This window comes from Dipodomys spectabilis, unplaced genomic scaffold (assembly GCF_019054845.1).
Source record: "Dipodomys spectabilis isolate Male_0828 unplaced genomic scaffold, ASM1905484v1 ptg000095l, whole genome shotgun sequence".
Taxonomy (NCBI): domain Eukaryota; kingdom Metazoa; phylum Chordata; class Mammalia; order Rodentia; family Heteromyidae; genus Dipodomys; species Dipodomys spectabilis.
The window spans coordinates 40,843,068-40,864,478 of record NW_024870772.1 but is presented as its reverse complement, the minus strand read 5'-3'; the positions used below and the strand labels follow the sequence as shown (position 1 = coordinate 40,864,478).

Genomic DNA, 21,411 nt, shown 5'->3' with positions numbered 1-21,411 from the left:
GGTCCCCCGAGCCGGTGGGGACTCTAGGGCTGATCCCGTAGTGCGCCTGGTGCGTTAGGGTGCTCCGGCCTTCGCGAGTCCCCCGGTGTGAAGCCGAGCTCCCCGCCGCCCGGCTCCTGCTTGCTCTCCGGCCGGCGGCTCGCTTCCCGAGCACCACGGAAGCTGGTAACAAAGAGCCTGCCGGGCCTCCGGCGACCGGAGTTGTGTGGCACCCCGCAGTCGGGCGGAGCGGCCGGGGATGAGCGGGAGCCTGGCGGTGAATCCCGGATCGCGGCGGTGAGGCGCACCGGTGCGGGCGCTGGTGCGGGCCGGGAGGCCGCCGAGGGGCGGGGGAGGGGGGGAGTCGGGGCGCCGGGGCCGCTGCGGTCGCGGAAAGTGGCCCCGCGGCCTTGTGGTCCTGGCTCTCCAGCTCCGCGCCGGAGCCCGGACTTGGCCGCGAGGCTGTGCCCTTCCCCGGGACGCCGTGGAGCTCGGTGTGGAGTTGGCTGCGGAAGCCTCCCGGCGGTGGCTTTCATCTATTTTTGGTGGTGAAAGTTTTTCCCATCCGCGTTTTAATGCGTTGACGGAGTTTGCAGTACTCTACCTCTTCACGACCCCGACCCCGAGTGATTTCCTTCCCTGGACTGTAAACGTGTTTTCCTCCGATCGGCGCTGACGACCAGAGATGAAGATTTTATAGTTGTCTAAAAACTACGTCGAAATAGGGCTCAAGATGGATAAAAAGTCCTTTGAGACGGTGCTGGATGAAATCAGGAAGGTAATGACACCCCAGCCGCTTGGAGCCTGGAATACTGGCGGGTGGGGGTGGGGGGTTGTTTGCTGGTTTGTTTCGAGGTACTGCATGTGGGGGCGTGCAGAAACTAATTGCTTCAATGCATTGGCAATTTCACGCGTGGTGTGGAAGCTACGTCTTGATGCGTTTCACGGTGCGTCTTTGGAAGTCAGTGAGGCATTGTGGAAATTCAGATTTACCTTCGGTTTCCAAGCCGTTTCCGCAAATCTCTGTTCTTCAGGATAAGAAACTTAAATACGTAGAAATGTTCTTTATGGTAATTCCTAGGATTTCTTTTTTTCTCAAATCTGAGGATGGGGTAGACTACCATGTTGACCTAGAGGGACTTGTTCTGTAACAAGTGTGACCTTAAGTTTACAGCCACGTTGTGGGGAAGGGATCTTCAGTAACTTGAACTTTGTTTCTTTGCGTGGAGGAGTCCTCCACTCTTGATTTACAAGGTTATTTTGAATCTCCTACCTCCCACAATCTACCAGAAGCATTCTGGGTAGAGTCTACAAGTATCTCCAGCATCCCAAGAACCTACCTACTTAAAACTAAAAGAACTTACAGGAAGAGGCTGTTGCGTCAGCATGGGCGCCATGGTTTGGCCATTTGGGCTAGTAATGGGTATTTCTATGCCTTAAACCCTTTAATCCCAAAAGAATCCAAACTGGGTGCTTTGGTACTACTGATTGTTTACTTCAGTTTATGAAGCTGCTAGTTTTCCTTTTTTCTTTATTTTCTTTCGCAAATTGGCCATTTTTAATTTTTCTTAGTTTGTTGATTTTTTAAAAAACATTTAAAATTTGGAAACTTGCAAATCCAACTTATCCAGTTAGTATTTGGAATGAAATATTGGTGTGCCAACTGTGTATACCTGGAATTTGTCAAATTTGTTCATGAATTGATTTTCAGCTTGCCTGAGAAAATACCTTGTAAATTCAAGCAGACCAGTAGATTTTCTACAGTAGATTTTCTACTTATAGCTGACACAGGGTTTCAATATGGATATCCTCTCCCTTAGTGTTGTTAAAATGTCCTATAGTAAATAGAAATGAGGGGTACAGGACATTTTCCAGAGATGAAAGATATTCAAGTGTGATGGCAACTTAAGTTATTCATGCTCTGCTCTTTGTAGATGTTCTTTTGCTTCCTTGGCCTAAAGATTGGGTGCTTGTCTGAAATACTTTAAAGTGGACTGCAGTAGGTGCATGCCTGAATATGGCTTTGCTATGGTTTGTCTTTAAATGTAAATGTCCAATTAAACTGGTCTTGTATCTCTTCTTAATTTGATTGTCACTATTGTCATTTAAAACAAGTTAGTAGACTTTTAGGAATGGAGATGGGAATGAGGGCTTTGTTGAATTTGAAGGTAACTTTAGCCCCTAATTGTGAGTACTTAATGTTTGAGTCACTTTCTTGGTTACCCCTGAGGGAGAGACTGATGGTTTTATTGGCGGCCCACCTAGTTCTGTTTAGTTTGACTGTGTGAGATTAAAGCAGTGGGTGGTAGGGTGTGTAGTATTCAATCTGAGGAAGTCTGACTAAAGCTTGGTACTCAGTGCCAGAGGCTAGGTATTTGAATCTGAATTGCTAACGCTTTTTTCCTCAGTTTCTGTGAGGAGCACCCTGAGGGTACCAGTAATTAACGACGTTTTCTCCTGCCAGAATCAAATATTTGGACTAATACAAATACTGTAATTGTTTCAGTGTAAGAGCAAAAGTATTAGTTCATTTTTAGTTATTAGTGACTCTCAAGTTATGGTAGTTGAGCATTTCTGTTTCTCAGTAAGGAGCTGGGAGTGTTACGGATGTGATTTCAGTTTTCCGGGTCCTGTACTTCTCTCACATACTGTTCCAGAGCAAAGAAACAGGTTACTGAACAGCTGTTGTGGGTCAGATCAGATTTTGTCTTGCACTTTCTTTGAGGTGGGTCGTGAATGATGCTTTAAAGGAATGAAAATGTCTGTCAAAGTCTGATGTCAGGGAGTGGCAGACCCAGACATTGATTGAGGTGTTTGCTGAAAGCCTCAACCTGACTTTGTATTCTTGTTTTTTTTTAATCACTTGACGTTCTATACATTTAATATATTAAGAAATGACAAATAGTTTAGGTGGCAAATACTATATGTAATTTCTCCCATTATTGACTCTTCCGTGTTAAAATGGTATTCTTTTCTTTGTAGGAGTGAGTAGGGAGTCCCAGGAGGCTCTCTGCGTGCTCTCTCTCTCCGCCTCTCTCCCTCCCTCCCTCCCCTTCTCTCCCTTTCCCTCTTCCTTCCTCTCTCCTCCTCTTGCCCCCTTTTCTCTGTAGATGCTGTTGAGTTGCTTGAACAGTTTGGTATATGTATATATTAATACTGCTTTTCTTTTCTAGGCTGTCTTGACAGAATATAAATTAAAAGCAATTGAATACGTGCATGGATACTTCTCTAGTGAACAGGTATTCCTTGTCTAAGCCTTCTCCCTAGACTAGTGTCCTGGTTAATATATGTATTTACCTGCTAGTCAAATACAGAGTTGCTTTTATTTTGTTGCTATAGTTACCCAGGAGCTTAAGAAACTCAGCAGAAAACTTTACAGATTTTAGTAAGTCAAAGATACTTTGTGAACCTACCCTTTATAAGACAATAATTAGCAAAATTCACTTGATATAAAGGAATGCATGAATGTTGTATGACGCCACTAACTGTAAACTGCGGCATTAAGGGAAAAGATACACAGTGTCTTAATGGTTCCCTTACTGTCTCAAGAAGACTAATGTATTAAACATGAATAATTTAGTGAACACTTTCCACCCCACTTCAGGGAACTTTAATGATTTTTAGAAAAGTGTTGGTACATATAAATGTGCACATATGCAGAGTGAAGGTACATATAAATGTGCACATATGCAGAGTGAAGGACAATTTTTATTAGCTTATGTTAGTTATACAAGGCAGGATTTCATTGTTACATCTCCACACATTTACATTGTGTTATAATCAATCTCATTCCTACTGTCCTCCTGCCCCCCAACTATCCCGAGTGAAAAGTTCTATCACCAACAGTTTTCCTTGTCCCATTGTCATATTACAAACTTATAGTATCCAGTGTCCTTGAGGACAGTGTTTGAGAAATGCTAGGAAGGGTCTTGCTAGAAATCAGAAATAATTGTGGAGGGCAGTTCTGGGATGGACATAGAGACTGGATTAGTAAACATCCACTCTCTTTCTCAAAGGCTTGAAAAGTATCAAGAACTTCAAAGGCCTAAAGGTCTGTCAACCAAGTTCTTAAAGCTCTTTTTTGATGTACATCTGTTACTATCCTTTTAATGTTGATTTTTAGCTTTCCCATGGCTTTACATAGTTATCTATGTTCTTTACATGTTTTGAAAATAAAAGTTATAGTCAATAGCTGTGTGTGAGGGGTGTGTGTGTGTAAGCAAGAGAGATTGATTTTATAGATAATCTTCCCTTAGTGGTGCTTCACTTTGTTAAAATCATTTAAATCTTTAAAGCTAAGTCCACCTGCTGCATTAAAAGGCTAGCAGTTTAAGTTTTATAATATATAAAATACAGCCTTGAATATGAAGTAGGAATACCATTCCCATAGAAAAAATTATAGCTTCATTTCAAATGAACTGGGAAGTATGAAGAACTCTTTTTACTGTTTGTGTGTTGCTTTATAAGAAAAGTATTTTCACTTTCTTTACATACTGCTTAATTAAGTTGTAGAATTGAAATGTTAGCACATTTTAAGGCCCTCATAATAAGGTAGTTGACCCAGTTTTGTGATGCAGTATTTATTTATTTATTTATTGAATTATCCTTGGGGGCAGTAGACTAGATCTTAGACCTTGTTCAGCTCTTATTCTCTGTCTGTTCGCTGGGTGGTAGTGGGAGTTAATGAGAACCTAGCTATCTGAATTCTCAAAAAGATAACGCCATTAAGAAACTGCTGGAGTTGCCTATGGTGATCCTTAGATTTTGAAAGAATAGATGAGTGAAGTATTGTGCCCTACATATTCAGGTGAAGTTAGACGCCATTGGACCTCCATAAGTCATACCCACCACACCTGTGTAGATGGTTGAACTCCTATCACACTCTCCATCTTTGTTTTAAAGTTTTCCATTCACAATATACTTTTACTGTCCCAAGCTGGTATTTAGTTACCATTTAGCACATCTCACCAGCCCTCCCACTGGTGCTCACTTTTTCCTGGATTATATATTTTCCCTTTTTTGTTTTGTTTTGTGTGCCTTTACTTTGTCTTGAGCTCAGGGCTTGGGCACTGTCCCTCAACTTTTTCTCTCAAGGCTGCTGCTCTGTCACTTAAGCCACAACTCTACTTCTATTTTTGTTACTGTTGTTTGTTGTGGGGTTTTTTTTTGGGGGGGGGGCTGGTTAATTAAAGGTTAGAGTCTCACAGACTTTTCCTGCATAGGCTGGGTTCCAACCATAATCCTCAGGTTAAACTCCTGAGTGGCTTAAGATTATAGATGTGATGAAACCAGTGCCTAGCATGTTTTCCTTTTTTTGGAAACCAGTGCTGTTCATCACAACTTTCTGTGATGGTAGAAATATTGTCTGTGGTAGCTGTTGGCTTCATACGGCTATTGAGTGCTTGAAATGTGCTTTGTGCTTCTGAAAAATTGAATTTTAAATTAGATTTAAGTGATTTAAATTTCCACATTCAAAGACATGGCTGGTTACTCCGTTGGAAGTCACATTTAGACTCCAGTGCCATCTTCATCACGTAGGCTGCACAATTTTAAATATTGGAATGAGTTTTTATAGAAATGTATGCAAACATACTGTCATCAGTACTAAATTAACATTTGCTTTCAGGTGGTTGATTTATTGAGATACTTTTCCTGGGCAGAGCCTCAGTTGAAAGCAATGAAAGCATTACAGCATGTAAGTATCGTATTATAAATTTTATCATAACAAAAAATTTAAACTTCCTGAAGCGTAAATTTATATTTCATGCCCTATTAAATTCCATACCACATTTCCATGATTAACAAATTAGAGGAAAGTATTAGTTGACTAGCTTGAATTTGTAAGTGTTCTTATGCACTTGATTAAACCATCTTATGCATTTTTTAAACCATCTTGGTGCCTCTTCTATTTAGTCTTAGAAGAGTCATCACATCAGGCAGGTTATGTTTGCATTCTTTGAGTCTATATTGATTTTCTTTAAAGGTAGATTTTTACCATTCACCCTGTGTGTTTTGGTAGGCATTGGTCACCCATAGCTATTGAACGTAATGGGCATAGCTAGCCTACGGAACTGTGTTTTTATTTCATGGGAATTATTATGATAGGCATGGAGTCTGGATAAACAGGAACATCTAGGAGGTACAGAGCACCCATCCAGTTGTAGAGGGAGGTGTTCCAAGGAGTGTCAGGGATGAGTAGCTTTGATAGAACCAGTTAACAAGTCCTTAACTTCTTACAGGAATCAACCTAGTATTTGTTTTTGTTATTGTTGTTGTTATTGTTTGTTTGTTTTACTTTACAAAAGAAGTAAGGGTTATCTCTCCCATCCTCTGGTATACACCTTTCTCCTGGCACCAGTGAGATTTATTTCTAAATGAAATACTGATGAGAGTCTCACATTATTTTATCAAACTCATAACCAGCTCTGTAGCCTGCTTGCCTCTCTGCCTGCTTTAGAATTACATTTCAGAGGTGAAGAGTGTTTTACAGGGCCAGTTCATATCATCTACCTGAGCCAAACTGTCGCACTTTTTCTATCAAAGGCAGTCTGATTTGACACATTATTTTCACACAGAAGACTGATTTTGCTAAAGAAGTTGTAAAAGGAATGTTTCCATACATTACATGAGCTACATTAATTTTTGGTGTTTTACATAATTCAGTATATGATTGTGTAACATTTCATTTAATCTTAGATTGTCTTATGAACATTAAGTAGATGCTTTATAACAGTTCTGGTTTTTTCCTGGCTCTGTCCAGCACTATGGATTGCTGCTTGGGAGGTGCTGGTCTGTGGCATACCAAATTCCTGCAATGAGAGAGATTGTCATTCTAGTCCTTTGACTAGTTTAATCTCCTGTATATATAAATACTCCTTTTATCTATAAATGTTCAGAGGAAGGTAGTACTTGTTAATTTTTTCACTCCATAAATGAACACATTTAGGAAATGTGGATTGAAAGGGTTCATAGAAAAACTTAGATCTTCATCTGAAAATAATAATTCCTTAAAATGTTAATTCCCTTGTGTAATTTACATGTTTTCAAACTTCATTTTGAGTTGTTTGGGCATTTGCTTCTGTTTTGTTTTTTGTTGTTGTTGTTGGTGGTGGTCATGGGGCTTGAACTGTGGGCCTGGGCACTGTCCCTCAGCTCTTTAGCTCAAAGCGAGCACTCTACCACTTGCCACAGCGCCACTTCTGGTTTTCTGACCATTTATTGGAGAAAAGAGTCTCACATACTTTCCTGCCCATACTGACCTTTAACAGTGCTCCTTCAGATCTCAGCCTCCTTTGTAGCTAGGATTATATGCATGAGCCTCTGGTGCCCAGTGGCCTTTGCTTTTCTTTCACCTAAAATGTTCCTACTAAGAACATTTATATTTTCATAAGGTGAGTGTGGGGGGACACATTTCTGGCATGAAAACTTGGCATTGATCTGAAATTATTTTTTGTATCAATAGAAAATGGTAGCTGTTCATCCAGCAGAAGTGGTCAATATACTCAACTGCTTCACCTTCAGTAAAGACAAGCTAGTTGCTCTTGAACTGTTAGCTTCGTAAGTAGTTCATTCTCTTACTTGAAATGTGGAAGCTTGTTAACCATGTTCCCACTCATTGCTGTGTGTTAATGTGTGAGAACTATGTACATAAATAGACCCTTAATAAAATACAGTCTAGAAAGTTTAATGATGGATTCTGATTCTATTTGAATAATAGCCAGTGTGCTTATTACTAAATGGTATAACCTACAAAATCATAGGACATGGAGGGATAATTTAGTTTGATTTTTCTTCATATCAGTGACTTGCTGCCTTCCTGCTCCAAATGACATGAAAGACAAGGTGAAGACACCTATACTTTCTGAACCTTCTTTCTCTTAATAGTAAAAATCAGGATTCACAGCTATGAAGTACATAATGAACTTTAAATGCTATAAGGGAAGTGAAGACACCTCAGAGCTTTTGAGAGATGGTCATAATGAGCATAGCTTGAGAAAAGGGAAGGATCTAATCCTTGTTCAGTTGAAGGATATGCAAGTTAATTTATTCATAGGGCATACATTTTGAATGTTTATATACTGATAATATCCATTAAAACACAAATTTTAATATGGCAAACATTTACATCAACCTTCATTTTAATGTATTGCATACATTCTAGTCCCATCTCTCCTGACACTCATCAGAGAGACTTTGTTTTCAAGAATTTTGAAACAATTGTTTTTTTCTTCTATATAATCTTTAAGTAGTATTGTGGGGTCAATTTATGAATGTAATGTATCTTGATTAATGTCAGTCCTTCCATCATTCTCCCTCATTTCAAAATCAAAACAATGTTCTTTGTTTGCTGTATTACTTTGTAACTTCCCAGTAATCATGTAAACAGTTCAGTTATTTTTGTCATTGTTATATAAATGTATTTAAATTGATCTGTTAAAGGAAATAATCCTGTTTTCTCCCTGTGTCCTGAGGTCTCAGCTATGCTTGTGTGGTAAACCAGAGTTGCTGACCTCTATGTTCTTAAGCAAAGAGCTGAATTGTGTTTCCTTGGTAGAAACATTGTTGATGCACAGAACTCCCGCCCCATTGAAGATTTGTTCAGAATAAACATGTCTGAGAAGAAACGGTGCAAGAGAGTACTGGAGCAGGTAATTTCCTCAAGATTGCTGTGAAAAGGACATGATGCCTTTTCAGAATAGTGGTGGTGAACGAAATGTCTCCCTCTTATCTGCTAACTTGGATATACGGAGGAGAGATAGGGCTGGCTCCATGGGGTGCCGGAGGAGATGGCTTAACAGTGAAAACAAATACTAAGGAGCTTGAGCTTTTGAATTGGCTGTCTTATCAGGCTTATGTTAAATTTATAGAAAATTAGTATAAAAATAAAAATATCAATTTAAAATGTATGAAAGAGGGTAAAACAGTACCTGCTCAAGCCTAAAATGCATGACTAGTCACTTAAGGTAGAAAATTCCTTAGCCTTCCCATGGCTGTAAGCTGAAATAATCAGAAAACTACATGAAGAATGTGCTAAGTAACCCTCCTATAGCCTCACAGCTTTCTCTGAATCCAAAGAAGGGTGGCAACGCTGCCTTTCTCTGTTTCATATACACAGATTTGAGCCCCGTTTTTAAATTTTTCATTGTGCTCTTGACTGAGGTCTTTATGGAGCCATTATATACATGGCTGTAGTTTTATTAAAAATTTTGTCAGTTTTCTCAGAAATATACTAGCAATAAGTGTTCTGTGGAATATAGGGTTTGATTAATTAGCATGACAACTGTATTCTCAAATGTAGACTTATAGACTCTTTAAAATAAAATGTTCAAACATTAAATGTTAGGACATTTTTTGCCCAAAAGTTCTACTTCCTGGAATTTGTTCTAAGGAAATAGACAGAAACATACAAATTCATATATAAAGTTATATATAAAGTTACTATTCATCTAGTATAGTTCACAGTGAATGACCCAAAATCGAGATTTTTTTTTTTCTTGCTCACAGCTGGCACTTGACCACTTGAGCCAGGCCTTAGCTAAGATGATTTTTGTAAGGGCTAACATTAGTAGGGAGCTGAATTATACAGCTAATAGAAATAAAAGTTATGAATTATAGTATAACTTGCAGGCGCACAAACATATGTATATATAAGATATAATATAGTTTTTTATGTAAATATTTCTATAATGTAGCATTGAAATTGCCTTATACAGTGGTTATCATTCATTTAACTTATTTATTGTGTACCAGGGTCTAGAGATGTAGCTCAGTGGTGCTGCAGCGCTTTTCTGGTATGCTCAAGACCTTGGATTCCGTTCCCAGCACCAAAATGATAGTAGTAATCTATAATTAGCTCTTTACTATCTAGATCAAAATATAAAGACTTCAGGGATTATGAACTCAGTATGTGTGAGACAACATTTTAGAAGCTGGGGATACAGAATTATACAGTCTAAAACCAAATCCCTTCTAGAATTTTGTAACATGTTGTGTCCAAAATAATTCTTGGCTACTAACTAGTATAGTTTTTGAAGACCTAGTGACCTGTGGAGTAGATTAGTTAATAAATAGATTTCTTTTCCACCCAATTTACCGAATATTGTGAAAATATTTTAAGGAAATATTAGTTATAACATTAATGTTCCCATTTTAATAATTGCACAGTAATATTATATACATATATATTTTGTATAGCATATTGCATTTGGACTGTTGTGTGCCCCAGTTGGTATATGAACCAATGGAAGGTGGTACTATTCCTTAATTCATACATTTTAGCTGGATTTAACAGATTACTTGACTTGGAGTTGATTTGACTTTTTTGAACTACTCTTTTGTATTACAGGCTTTCAAAGGGGGCTGTAAAGCTCCTCATGCTATGATATCTTCTTGTGGAACCATCCCAGGAAACCCATATCCCAAAGGAAAACCCAGTCGTATAAATGGAATATTCCCAGTAAGTACATTATGCTGACTATATGTGAAACTCCTTATGATTCAATGTGAAAGCAACATGAGTTCATGATATTTAAGAGAACATCCCAGATGATGAGACTTCTTCAAAGGAAAGGTCTTCTATGAAGTCATCACCTCAATGAATAGCTATATTAACTTGATTACACACGCACATGTATGTATGCACACCAGTACTGGGACTTGCACTGAGGGGTTCTGGTTCACATCTGACACTTTATTACTTGAGCCATGCTTCTAGTCTGGCTTTTTTGCTGACTCATTGGAGATGAAGTCTCTATGATTTCTCTACATGGGCTGATTTTTGAACACATGATCCTCGGACCTCAGCCTTTCAAGGACCTAGGATTAGAGGCATGAGCCGCCAATGTCCAGCTCATTATATCTGTAAATTTTTCAGAGGAAGCCAAACAAAATAGGATAGGTTTTGTTTTGTTTTTACATGTATTGTGGAAACACTGATTTACATTTAATAAAGGAGCATTTCTCAGATAGTCAGTACTTTTGTCTCAGTTAAATACTAAATAGTATGTAGACTTAGGAAAACTTTACATGTCCTATTTCCTTCATGAGAATTACATTGCATAGTAAAGCCTGGAAGAAGTTCTGTGAGAGAAGCATTTTTTATACCATCCAGGCTCCTTCAAATCCCTTTGTGAAATAACTGTTTCCATTTCTGTTACTATGTAACAGAAACTATGTAACACAAACCCCTGGTTTGTATATTAATCAATATTGGGGATTTTATATTGTTTCTTGTTTTTGTTTTTTGGTCAGTTGCGGGGTTGAACTCTAGGCCTGGACGCTGTCCCTGAGCTCTTCAGCTCAAGACTAGCTTTCTGCCACTTGAGCCATAGTGCTACTTCCAGCCTTTTCTGTTTATGTGGTACTGAGGAATTGAGCCCAGGGCCTCATGCATGTGAGGCAAGCACTCTGCCACTGAGCCACCTTCCTAGCCCCCTCAATATTGATCTTATATAGCTGAGGAACTTGAGTATGGCTTAGCTGGGTAGTTCTGGCTCAGGGTTTCCTGTGAATTTGCATTCATCTGATTGGAACTTAAACATATTCTTTCAAAATAGCTTACTTTCTTGCCTGTCAGGTTGGTGTTGCTGATTGTCAGGGGACTGTTCCTTGACATAAGGACTTTAACTTGTCAGTGGACTGTTCCTTAACACAAGGACTTTTCCATTATGCTGCTTGAATATTCTCATGGTATGGCAGCTGGCTTCTGTCAGAGCAAGCAATCTGAGAAGCCAAAAAGAAATGCAGGGGTTTTTATCCCTTGATCTTGAAAATCAAATGCCATCATTTTTGTATATGCTATTAGTTATACAGGCTGACCCTGTCCTTTCAGGGATGGGTACTATACTAGGGCAGGGACAAGATTAGTGCCAATGGAGACCATGTTGGAAGTTGACTTCCATACTAGTGTATGCCACTAAGGACATATAGTATTAGTCTAATCAGCTTATTCTGGTATGTTCATTTAGCAGTCTTTAGTGAGGTTTCATTTGTCTTTGAAAGCATAACATACTTTAATAGAGAACACCCTTTTCACATTTTCAACTGGAATACTGGTATTCTATTTCATTCTTTTTTTTTTTTTAATCAGTCATGAGACCTCAACTCAGAGATTGGCCACTGATCTTGAGTTTTTCTGCTCAAGGCTAGCACTCTACCACTTTGAGCAACAGTGCCACTTCCATTTTTCTGGTGGTTAATTGGAGACAAAAGTCCTAGACTTTCCTGTGTGGGCTGGCTTTCCTGTGTGGGCTGTCTTCGAACCATGATCCTCAGATCTCAGCCTCCTAAATAGCTAGTATTATAGGCATGAGCCACCAACACCTGGCTTGTTTCATTTTTTTGAGTGTTTACACACTGGGGCATAAGAAGTATGTTTTCATGTTTCTCTTACTTTCTGTGAAGAAGGAAATTAGAATATATTTGATTCTTCTGTGTTACTCCTTTCTGCTGATTGTATGTTTACTTTAGAGAACTTGATACCAGTGTTACCAAGTTTCATGACAGGACAGTTAAGAACCCTATCTGGGCCAGCCCGGTGTGGCACATGCCTAAAATCGCAGCACTTGGGACCACTTAGGCAGAAGGATCAAGAGTTTAAAGCTAGCCTGGACTACATAGTGAGACTCTAGGGCAGAATGTGGTCTAGAGTCTGAATCTTAACTCTAGGAAATAAGTCTAAATTATTTTTCTTTTCCTTTTTAAAAATAGGGAACCCCTTTGAAAAAAGATGGTGAAGAATGTACCAATGAAGGCAAAGGAATTGCTGCACGGATTCTTGGACCATCCAAACCAGTATGTTCTAAAAATAAAAAATGAAAACAGTATCACATGTAACTTTCTACTGAATGCATGTTTTTGCATAACAAAATTTAAATATACTAGAAGTTCTCAAGATAAAATACAGTATATATTATAGGGGCTGGGAAGTTGGCTCAGTGGTTGAGTGCTTGCCTCGCATGCATGAGGCCCTGGGTTCAAATCCTCAGCACCACATAAGCAGAAAACAGCTGGAGGTGGCACTGTGGCTCACAGCTCAAGGTTACAACCTTGAGTTGAAGAGCTGAGGGACATCATCCGGGCCCAGAGTTCAGCCCTCACAACCGACAAATAAACAAAAAAAGTATAATTAGTTAGCAGTATTAAGGCATTTTTGAGGTTAAGCAGTTTATTTTAAAGTAACAAAGTCAAATTGTTTTACTCCTTTCAGCTATTGAGTTGGAAGTATGAGTTGGCATATGCTTGAACTGATGTTCAGATTTGAGGTCAGCTTGGTGAAATAAGGATGGAACCAGGATGTTGAATCTCTCCAAGAGAGTGATTATGACTGGAATGTAAATTAAACAGGAGAATTTAATCCTTTGTTGAAGGATTGTTGAAGTTTGAGGCACCCACACACAGCCTCCCTGTGGTCCTTGCCTATCCTCATGACTAGAATGCTAGCAACTGTGGAGAAACAAGGTCCTGTCCCAGCAGTGATCTCTTCTATCCCAAAGGTTCACTCACACTCTCTCACTTTCTGCAGGTAAAAGTACAGCTTGAAATGTTTAGCTCTAAGTACTTCTGATTCTGAAAAGACCCAATTTTTTTTTAATGCTCTTTGTTACATAAACACCACAAACTGTACAGTTTAAATACTTAGCTTTAAATACTTCTGATTCTGTAAAGACAAAATTTTTAATGCTTTTATTAGCATAAACCATAAACTGTACAATAAAATGTGGGTTTATGGATTGCAATAGGCAAAAGAACTGAAATATTGAATTCCTAATTCCAATATACATTCTGTAGGAGTTGTTGGAATTCCAGGTGCTAAGAAAACTGCTTTTATCTTCCAAAAGGAGAAAAGAAGCTAGGGCTGATAGGATGAATTCCTAATCCGTTTAGAGTCTGCTGCCTTCAGGTTTCTCACAGAGCTAGTTTCTTCTGCTAGTTACAAAGGAAAGGATAGGAATGCTTGGATTTAACTTTATTTGAGTATTAAACACACAGCTAGCCATCTGTGGCAGAGCATGCCTTTGAATTTTAATAAGAACCACATTTATTAAAGAAAGATCCTTCATTTTCACCATTGCACTGTAGTAGCATTTGATACATTGGAGCATTTTTAGGCTTATTGGTACTAAAGTATAAAAAACAAGGTATATTTTGCTTGGAGACAGCTTACTTGGTTTTCTTCTAACTGCTTTACTTTCCCTCTTGTTTAGCCTCCTTCAACATACAATCCACACAAACCTGTTCCTTACCCAATACCTCCATGCCGACCACATGCAACTATTGCACCAAGTAAGAGTGCTCTCCGTTTTACTTATTAAGTTGAAAGTTTAGTTGCATTCTTGGGATATCTGTAGCACTTAGGAACTTGTATTCTCATGATCAGCTGTTTCTATTCTGTACCACAGAAGTGGAGTCCATTTGATTTTCCTTAAGATAAATGAAGTTCAGTTTCATTTTAATCACTCTTTATTATTGTAGTTTTTGTTTTGGTAAGTGATCTTGAATTTAAAATGGCAATGATGTATGTTAAGTATGACAAGTTCTGCCTTATGTGCCAGTGAATGGGCTTTTGCCTTCAATGGACATCTCCACTTGTCTGACTGCTGTCAAGTCTCACTTAACCCTGACCCCACATCTCCACCTGAGATGCAGCTCTTTTACAGAGTAGTTGTAAAAATAAGTTAGATAACTAATATAGTTGGAATTCCTGATAAAAGTGATACTAAGTTATATGTATTTTTTTGTATTGCATTTTTCTTTTAGGTGCTTATAACAATGCAGGTCTGGTACCATTAGCCAATGTCATAGCTCCAGGTATACCCCCTCCACCTCCGTATACTCCAAATCAAGGAGGAACAGGTAAAGTCATGTTATTATGGGTGTTAAAAGTAAGTAATTCATACACAAAGAGACTTAATTCATATAGAGATAGACAGATGGAGGGAGCAGTTGCTCTGCATGGTATGTCCTACCAACAAGAGCCTGACAGATTTGGTTGTTGTTTTCATAATTTCATACTTCCCTTTGCAGTATAGAATAATATTTTAATAGTTATTCGGTACTATTTTTAAGTAATATTTGATGGCCTTTCAAGATGTGCTTTGTGTTGGGCTTACAAAGGTGAAATATCCTGTTTACAAAGAGTATAAAGTGTAATGGGAAATACAGGTAAGGAAAACATTGAAATTTCCATGTAGTCGCCTATAATCCTAGCTATTCAGGCTGAAATCTGAGGATCATAGTTCAAAGCCAGCCCAGGCAGGAAAGTCTATGCGATTCTTATCTCCAGTAAACTACCAGAAAACTGGAAGTGGTGCTGTGGCTCAATTGGTAGAGTGCTAGTCTTGAGCTGAAGAGCTGAGGGAGAGAATTCTGGCCCAGAGTTCAAGCCCCTGACCAACCAAAAAAATTTTTTTTTCTGTATAGTCTACCTCATTGTTTCCAAAGCTAGCACTATACCACTTGAGCCACAGCTCCACTTTCTACTTTTTGGTGGTTAATTGGAGATAAGTCTCATGTACTTTCCTGCCTGGGCTGTGATCTTCAGATCTCAACCTCCTGAGTAGGTAGAATTACAGGTGTGAGCACCTGATGCCCGAGTTAAATAGCGCCTTTTTGCGTTGTCTTATTTCTCTGAGATAACTTAGATTATGAGGGGTAAAGAAAAATAATCACTACTGAAAGAGCAAAGTGCTGTGGAACTCACAGGAGGGTCTTCCAGATCCCCCATTTCAATAAATGTGAGCTGCTTATGTAATGTACCACTGCGGGTTTGTTGTGTTAGTAGTAGAAGACAAGACTGGTGATAAGATGTTCATGAGAAGAGTGGCAGAATGACAGTAAGGTAGATTTTTCTGGGCCAGGGACTACTTGGGGTATTTAGTAAACATACCTTCAATTTCTCAGTTGCTGAGATTCTGTTTAGTAGGTTAGTGATGGATCCCCACTATTATTTTATTTTCCTTGTATTCATTTGTTTGCTCATACTAAAGTTTTAAACTCAGGGCCTCAACCTTACTAGGCACTTGCTCTACTACTGAGGCACACCTTCAACCCTTTTTTGTGCTGGTTATATTTTGAGATATGGTCTCAATTCCTATTGGGGCACATGCCTAGGCACCATCTACCTTTTACCATCTACCCCCTCTTATAAACTTGGGTTGGCCTCAATTCATACTCCTTTCAATCTCAGCCTCCCAAGTAGCTCAGAATATAGGCATTAAGCACTGGTTCCTTGCCTGTTATTTTTTTTTCTTTTCCTTAATCATCACCAAAGGATTGTTACCAAACAAGTTTGGAAAAGCTTAGCATCTATACATAAAAGAATCCAAAAATGATAATAGTATCTGGTTTTGTTTAAGCCTTCCTGTTGACTATCAGATTAAAGAGAGTTTGAGGGATTTTGTTACTTCCAAACCTTTTAAGAATATTTGGGCACTAGGGTAGGTAGTCTCATGAACTTTTTTGTCCTAGTTAACCAGGAACTGCAATCTCAGCCTCTTGAGTAGCTAGAACTATAGATCTGAGCCACTGTGCCTGGCTTCTCTGATGACTTTCATAGTGTTTTTAACAGATAGCTTTTAATCTGTCTGCCCACTTGGATAACTGGATTCTGTACATATTCCCCCAGCAGCCATTGCCCACTCTCAGTCTCTACTCCTGTAAGCAGTGCTACCTAGAAGACTGGCTGTTGGCTCAGCTAATGACAGTTGTCTCTGCCCTTCCACAAGTTACACTTTCTTCTAGGTGGCAGATTCAAAGGGGTCTCTTAAATGTATCTTATTTTTTTTAAAAAAAATCTGTTTAAAACCTGACTTGTTAAGGCAAGGTCCTGCTATGGAAGGACAGGATGTTCAGAGAGGAAAAACAATTGTGTTTAATCCTGTCGGTGTATTTCCCATAGGTACATATTATGTTTACTGCTGTGTATTTACCTGTTCTTTAACTTATAATTATTTATTTTTATATAGAAAATGAAGATCTTTCCAATCAGTCAAAACCTACACAGAATCAAAGTAAGTACCAAGTTTGGTCAGGTATAATTTATCTTGTCATGTTTGTCTACTCTGTTAATCACTGAGCACAGTTTTGAGTTAAGCATATTTGGAATAGTTTAAGGAAAGCTCCTACATAAGGAATTAATGAACTACTTGCTAAAAAATGGCTTAGCCCTAATATGTTTGAGATACAACGTAAAATACACGCATTATACTGGGTCAGTTAATCCATGATTTTGTATCCTGTTTGCAAACATGCAATGACATCTGAATACCATGTGGCATGTGTGCCCATAGTCACTTTGCATTCTGTGACTTTTTAAACTCTATGTCAGATTCTCCTTTTAAATGTAATCATTTCAGTAGTACTGTTGGGCAGGAAAGGGAACGAAGGTACAGTGTGCTTAACAATTCCTCCAGGTGGCAGTAGCACCACAGTAGTGAAATTTCCATCTAGGCACTAATCCCCTGGTCAGGAAGGAGTCACTTCCTGACATGAAAGTTAGAATCAGTTCTTGTGTAGCAAAGTGCACATGGATCTAGTTATCTGGGCACAGTAAGAGTCTCAGAGGGAAAATGTCCTTCCCTGAGAATGATGCTTCTTGGTCCTTTTGAACTGGCTTCTGTGGGAGATTGACCTGGCTTGCTTAGCGCATGGGGGGTCCTCGCTTCCATCCCAGCACTTCTTGGAAAAAAAAAAAAAAAAAACAAGAACAGCCACAGCAAAAGAAAGACACAGTTGTCCTCATAGGAGCTTTCGGGACAAGCCAAGTGAAAGCGAGGGTTGATATAGACTAGATTGGTCAGTATAAGTAAAAGGTAGAGAGAGGGACCAGGGGACTGACACCCAGATTAATAATATGAAGTGTTTTACTCAACCCATGGGGCAGCAACAATACTTTGTATTGGGCAGTCACAAACTCCCAAGTTCTTGAGAAAGGAACCGATGTCTGATTATTACTCTGGATAAGTGGTTTATTAAAATAAATGCATTTAACTCTACTCACAAATTAGTTTCAGATTTTAAGAGTGGGAAAATAGGAAAGGAAAGCTTCTAAGCTTCTTACGACTCCCTCCTTGTTACTTGACAGACTAACACCACCTAGATCTGACTTAGGCTCCCAAGGGAAGATCAGGAATGAAATCCTGGCCATTTAAATATTACAAGAGCCAAGTATTATAAGACCCATTCTTTTCTTATTTGTAAAGCTTGATTTAAAAAATAATAGTTATGCATATCTTTGGAATTCAGATTGGACATTTCAACCTAATAAATTCTTCCCTTTCTTCCTCCCACAGCATTTTCTACCCCAGCAAGTCAGCTCTTTTCTCCTCATGGTTCTAATCCTTCTACACCTGCAGCAACTCCGGTCCCTACTGCCTCCCCCGTCAAGGCAGTCAACCATGCATCTGCATCAGCACCTGCCACCGGTTCTGGATTGAACATGCCCAGCACAGTACTTCCTGTGTTCCCAGGCCAGGTCTCCTCAGCTGTCCACGTACCTCAGCCGTCAACACCAAACCCAACAGTGATCAGGACCCCCTCCTTGCCCACTGCACCCGCTGCTTCCATCCACAGTACCACATCTGCTCCTGTTCCTTCCAGTTTTTCCGGCCTAGTGCCACTGCCCGGGCCTTCTGCTCCTCCAACCCCAGCCCCTCAGGCCTCATCTACGCCTCGGGCCACTCTTGCTTCCAACGAAACATTTGTTTCCACTAGCCTGTCCTTCTCTGCCAGCTCTTCTGTTGCTTCTACTAACAAGCCAAGTTCTGCTTCACTGTCATCGGCTTTTGCAGGTGTTCCTTTGCCCTTAACACCAACATCCCATGGGGTAGCCCACCCAATGCCTTCTGTAATTGCCAGTGGGTCTGTTCCCAGCACCACTGGCCCACTGGGTGCAAACAGTCCTCTTCTGTCTGCTCTAAAAGGCTTTCTGACATCAAATGACACCAATTTAATCAGTTCCTCTGCTTTGTCATCTGCTGTCACCAGTGGACTGGCTTCATTATCCTCTCTTCCTAATCGAAACTCTGATTCTCCTGCATCAGCCCTTAACAAGTGCTATGCCCCGTCCACTGTCCCTGCCATGCAGAGGTCATCCACTCCGGGGCTGGCCATGTTCCCAGGCCTGGCCTCTCCAGCAGCTAACTCTATCGCCACTCCCCCAACCCAGCCTGCACAAGCTCTGCTAGCTGCTCCTGCAGCCTCTTCAGCCACAGTGCCTGTGAGCTGTGGCTCCTCCACGGCCCTCCTGCATGGCCCCCACCCTGGCCCCACAGACCTGCGTATTTCCTCCAACCCTGCTGTAACAACTGTTCCAGTTATGATCAAAACTGAGCCCACCAGTCCTACTCCCTCAGCCTTCAAAGGCCCATCTCATTCCGTAAATCCCTCTCACGGCACTTTAGGTTTGTCAGGGACTCTGGGTCGTGCATACACTTCGACCTCAGTGCCCATCAGTTTGTCTACTTGCCTTAACCCTACCTTGTCAGGTCTTTCTGGTTTGAGTACTCCCTTAAATGGTTCCAACCCCCTTTCCTCCATTTCCCTCCCGCCACATGCATCCTCCACTCCCATTGCCCCAGTGTTTACTGCTCTTCCTCCTTTCACTGCGTTGACCAGTAGCTTTCCTTTACCCAGCAGCCCATCTCTTAATCCCTCCGTGTCTCTGGCAGGGTCATTGATAGCCGCCTCTACAGCCACGCCACACCCCAGCTCCACAGCAGCTGCACTCTCAGGGCTCTCCGCCTCAGCTCCCGCCTCGGCAGCACCTTTCCCCCTCACCCTGCCCACTGCCATGCCCTCGCTCTTCCCAGTCACCCAGGGTCCTCTTCCCCCTGCAAACCCCTCCTACCCTGGCTTTTCTGTCTCAAATACCCCGAGTGTGACCCCTGCGGTCCCTTCGTTCCCGGGGCTTCAGGCGCCCTCCACAGTGGCTGCTGTCACGCCCCTGCCTGTGGCTGCCACAGCCCCATCACCAGCTCCTGTCCTGCCAGGGTTCGCCTCAGCGTTTAGTTCTAATTTCAACTCTGCTCTTGTTGCACAAGCTGGGTACGTGAATACTTTGCAAACTGACTCAAATCATTTTTTAACGTAAACTTTAGATTGATCATATTTTAGGGAAACAAAAGTCAAAATGTCATTATTTGGTGATCCTGAATTATGTTTTTTTTCTGGGCCAAAAAAATTACGTTTCCAAGTGCCCAAAAATGTTTTCTGATTCTTTGTGTTAATATTAATACTTGTTAGGAAAGTTTTAGTATTTATATGTGCTGTTAACTGCTGCTTACAAAGTAACAGACAGTATGACACATGATAACACTATGTTGAATTTATTATAGAGGCTATTTCATTAATATTACATCCTGAGTGGCTAGCATTTCTGGTTTCTTACAACAGAGGAAGAAATTCTGTTTTGTTTATAACATCTTAAGATACTTCTTGACAGGTAGAAAGCAGCTTCTCTGTCTGATCTGCAATTTGACCTATTTTGTATCTATTCCTTTAGTTTATCATCCGGACTTCAGGCTGCTGGCAGTTCTGTTTTTCCAGGCCTTCTGTCCCTCCCAGGCATCCCTGGGTTTTCCCAGAGTGCTCCACAGTCATCCCTGCAGGAATTACAGCACAGTGCGGCTGCCCAGTCAGCATTGTTGCAGCAGGTAAGTGGCAAAGCCAGCCTGAATAGAAAGGTAGCACACACAGGTAACCTCAGTAGCGATCACACCAATAGTGGCAAGAATCTGCTCTTCTTTCTGGGGATTTCAAGATCAATTAGTTTCCCCCAAATTTGCAAGTTGTGCTTGCCTTCTTCCAGAAGATTAACAAAGGCTTAGATAAACCCTATGTGAATTTTTTTTCGCCACCAAAGAGATTTTTTTTAAATCTCCAATTGAAGATCTGAATAAAATGGATTCTTATGTCTGACAACTTGTCTTCTACTAAAAAGAACCTATTTGCAAGAATAGGTAGTATTTTAGTGACACTTCCATGCCTCTCCTCTACCTGAAGAAGTTTAAACATTTCCTAAAATGCTAGAAAGTCTGCTAGAAACAGACTTTCCTTCCTTAAAAGTTTGGCCTTTTCTTAATTTTACGAATATGTGTAACAGCCAAAGCAAGTCAAGACTTGATTGCATTTGGCGCTCTGCTAAGCTCTTTTTCTTTTTCTCCCAGGTCCATTCAGCTTCTGCTCTGGAAAGCTACCCAGCTCAGCCGGAGGGGTTTCCTGCTTACCCTTCCACACCTGGAACACCTTTTTCCTTGCAGCCAAGTCTGTCGCAGACTGGATGGCAGTGATCATCTCTAAATGTTTCTTGTTCTTGGGATCAACTTGAGAACTGCAGCGAACAATCTGACAAATGTGAAATTGGCCAAAAGTTAGAATATGAGGATAGATAGGCCTAGGAAGCTGGGACAAGAGTTGAAAAATTCCTGTTGCATT

General features: G+C 40.3%; 1 protein-coding gene across 1 annotated transcript; it reads left to right on the top strand.

The window, feature by feature from the left end:
• Positions 1 to 385: 385 nt before the first annotated feature.
• Proser1 (proline and serine rich 1) lies at positions 386 to 21,411 on the top strand. The gene is made up of 13 exons (XM_042685753.1): positions 386 to 757; positions 3,153 to 3,218; positions 5,606 to 5,674; positions 7,442 to 7,536; positions 8,534 to 8,627; positions 10,325 to 10,435; positions 12,688 to 12,771; positions 14,184 to 14,262; positions 14,737 to 14,832; positions 16,944 to 16,988; positions 18,270 to 20,022; positions 20,480 to 20,630; positions 21,144 to 21,411. The coding sequence occupies exons 1-13, from the start codon at positions 713 to 715 to the stop codon at positions 21,264 to 21,266; spliced, it is 2,811 nt and encodes a 936-aa protein (XP_042541687.1). The 5' UTR covers positions 386 to 712; the 3' UTR covers positions 21,267 to 21,411.